At 49.3% G+C, this 1,534-nt stretch overlaps 1 protein-coding gene across 1 annotated transcript in view; it reads right to left on the bottom strand.

The window, feature by feature from the left end:
- The window catches only part of LOC103623004 (transmembrane 9 superfamily member 2-like), a 29,818-nt gene extending 28,592 nt beyond the window's left edge, over positions 1–1,226 (bottom strand). The window contains exons 1-2 of the mRNA XM_017741658.1: positions 1,074–1,226; positions 677–749 (exon numbers count right to left, since the gene is read on the bottom strand). Coding sequence (XP_017597147.1) covers positions 677–749; positions 1,074–1,226 — 226 coding nt within the window. The remainder of the gene's footprint in view (positions 1–676; positions 750–1,073) is intronic.
- Positions 1,227–1,534: the final 308 nt, after the last annotated feature.

The raw sequence follows: 1,534 nt of genomic DNA, 5'->3' as shown, positions 1-1,534 counted from the left end.
GGGGTGGCCTGGTCACGGCCGTGTCGGGGTCACAGCGGCTGCGCGGTGCGGGGGGGTAGTGCCGGGCGCCATCTTGGGGAGGGCACTCTGAGAAACGGGAAATGACAGGGTGAGGGGAAACTGCTTCCCACTGCCTGAGGACGGGGTTAGATGGGCTACTGGAGAGAAGTTCTTCCCTGGGAGAGCGGTGAGGCCCTGGCGCAGGTTGCAGAGAGAAGCTGTGGATGGTTCACTGGAAGTGCTCAAGGCCAGATTGAACAGGGTTCTGAGCAACGTGATCTAGGCGAAGGCGTCACTGCCCATGGCGGGTGGGGTGGGAGTGGTAGAATTAGGTGATCTTTAAGGCCCCTTCCAACCCAAGCCATTCTAGGATTCCGTGATACCAGAATCTCTTTCCAGGTTTTAGCCCCCAGCAAAAAAACCACTGAATCAGTTAGGTTGGAAAATATCTCTGAGATCATCGAGTTTAACATAGGACCCAACACCACCATGTCAAGCCGATCATGGCACAGGATGCTTCGTCCAGTCTTTCCTTAAACACCCCCAGGGACAGTGACTCCACCACCTCCCTGGGCAGCCCATTCCAATGTCTAATTACCCTTTCTGTGGAGAAATTCCTCCTAATGTCCAACCTAAACCTCCCCCCGCACAACTTGAGTCTATGTCCTCTCATTACCTGAGAGTAGTCTGGCCTTCTTCACCTGGCTACATCCTATTTTCAGGCAGTTGTAGAGAGTGAGTGAGAAAGGCTAAAATCAGATATTACCAGCTCAGAAATCAGGGGTGGAAATCCAAGTTTTCATATAGCAATCTGGAAGAATTATATTTGATGTTTTTTTGTTGCAGCCTGTGATGTTTGCAGCCACAACAGTGGGATGTGCCCCATGGCCTCTTGGTACAACACAGGCACAGTGGTGCCACAAACATGATGCCAAGCTCCACAGTCACCTGTTCAGGTGGTGATGGCAGGAGCAGCACTCTGAACAGCTGCAAAACCTGTCTGAGGAGCAGGGTCAGTACAAGTGATGGCTGCAAGCCCAGCTCTGTGCTACCATGGCAAGACTGGTACTCACAGCTGTCTGAGACATTGTGCTAAAGGCATTGCTGTCAATATTGGATAGCAAACACCTCCTTCTTTCATTCTCTATTTCCTGTTTTTGCAAGCCGTTGCCACGCTTGTTTCCAGACTGTGACATTACATTTGTAGTACCCCGCAAAACCTCCATGTCCAATAATTTTAACCAATTCATCAATCTGTAGTGAGTTGCCCTTACCACAGAACAGCAACAGGTAAAAGGAAAAAGAATAAAGGGTGCACAGGAATTCTCGTGTCTTTTTGGCTGAGCCTGTAAATTAGAGTTGTCATTTCAGGCAGCTCCAGCTACATCATAGGGACCTATGATCCACCTTGTATTGCTAAACTGAAAGGAGCCACAGTGAGATCTCAAATAGGTGATCTGGGAGAAGCACATTAGGGAATTCCAGTTTAGAAATGGTTGACAGAGTCAGTGCCAGAGACAATTATTTTGTGCTA

The sequence above is a fragment of the Corvus brachyrhynchos genome, unplaced genomic scaffold (genome assembly GCF_000691975.1).
Source record: "Corvus brachyrhynchos isolate BGI_N302 unplaced genomic scaffold, ASM69197v1 scaffold220, whole genome shotgun sequence".
NCBI classification, from domain to species: domain Eukaryota; kingdom Metazoa; phylum Chordata; class Aves; order Passeriformes; family Corvidae; genus Corvus; species Corvus brachyrhynchos.
The sequence above is the reverse complement of the archived record's forward strand: the minus strand, read 5'-3'. Positions and strand labels throughout refer to the sequence as shown.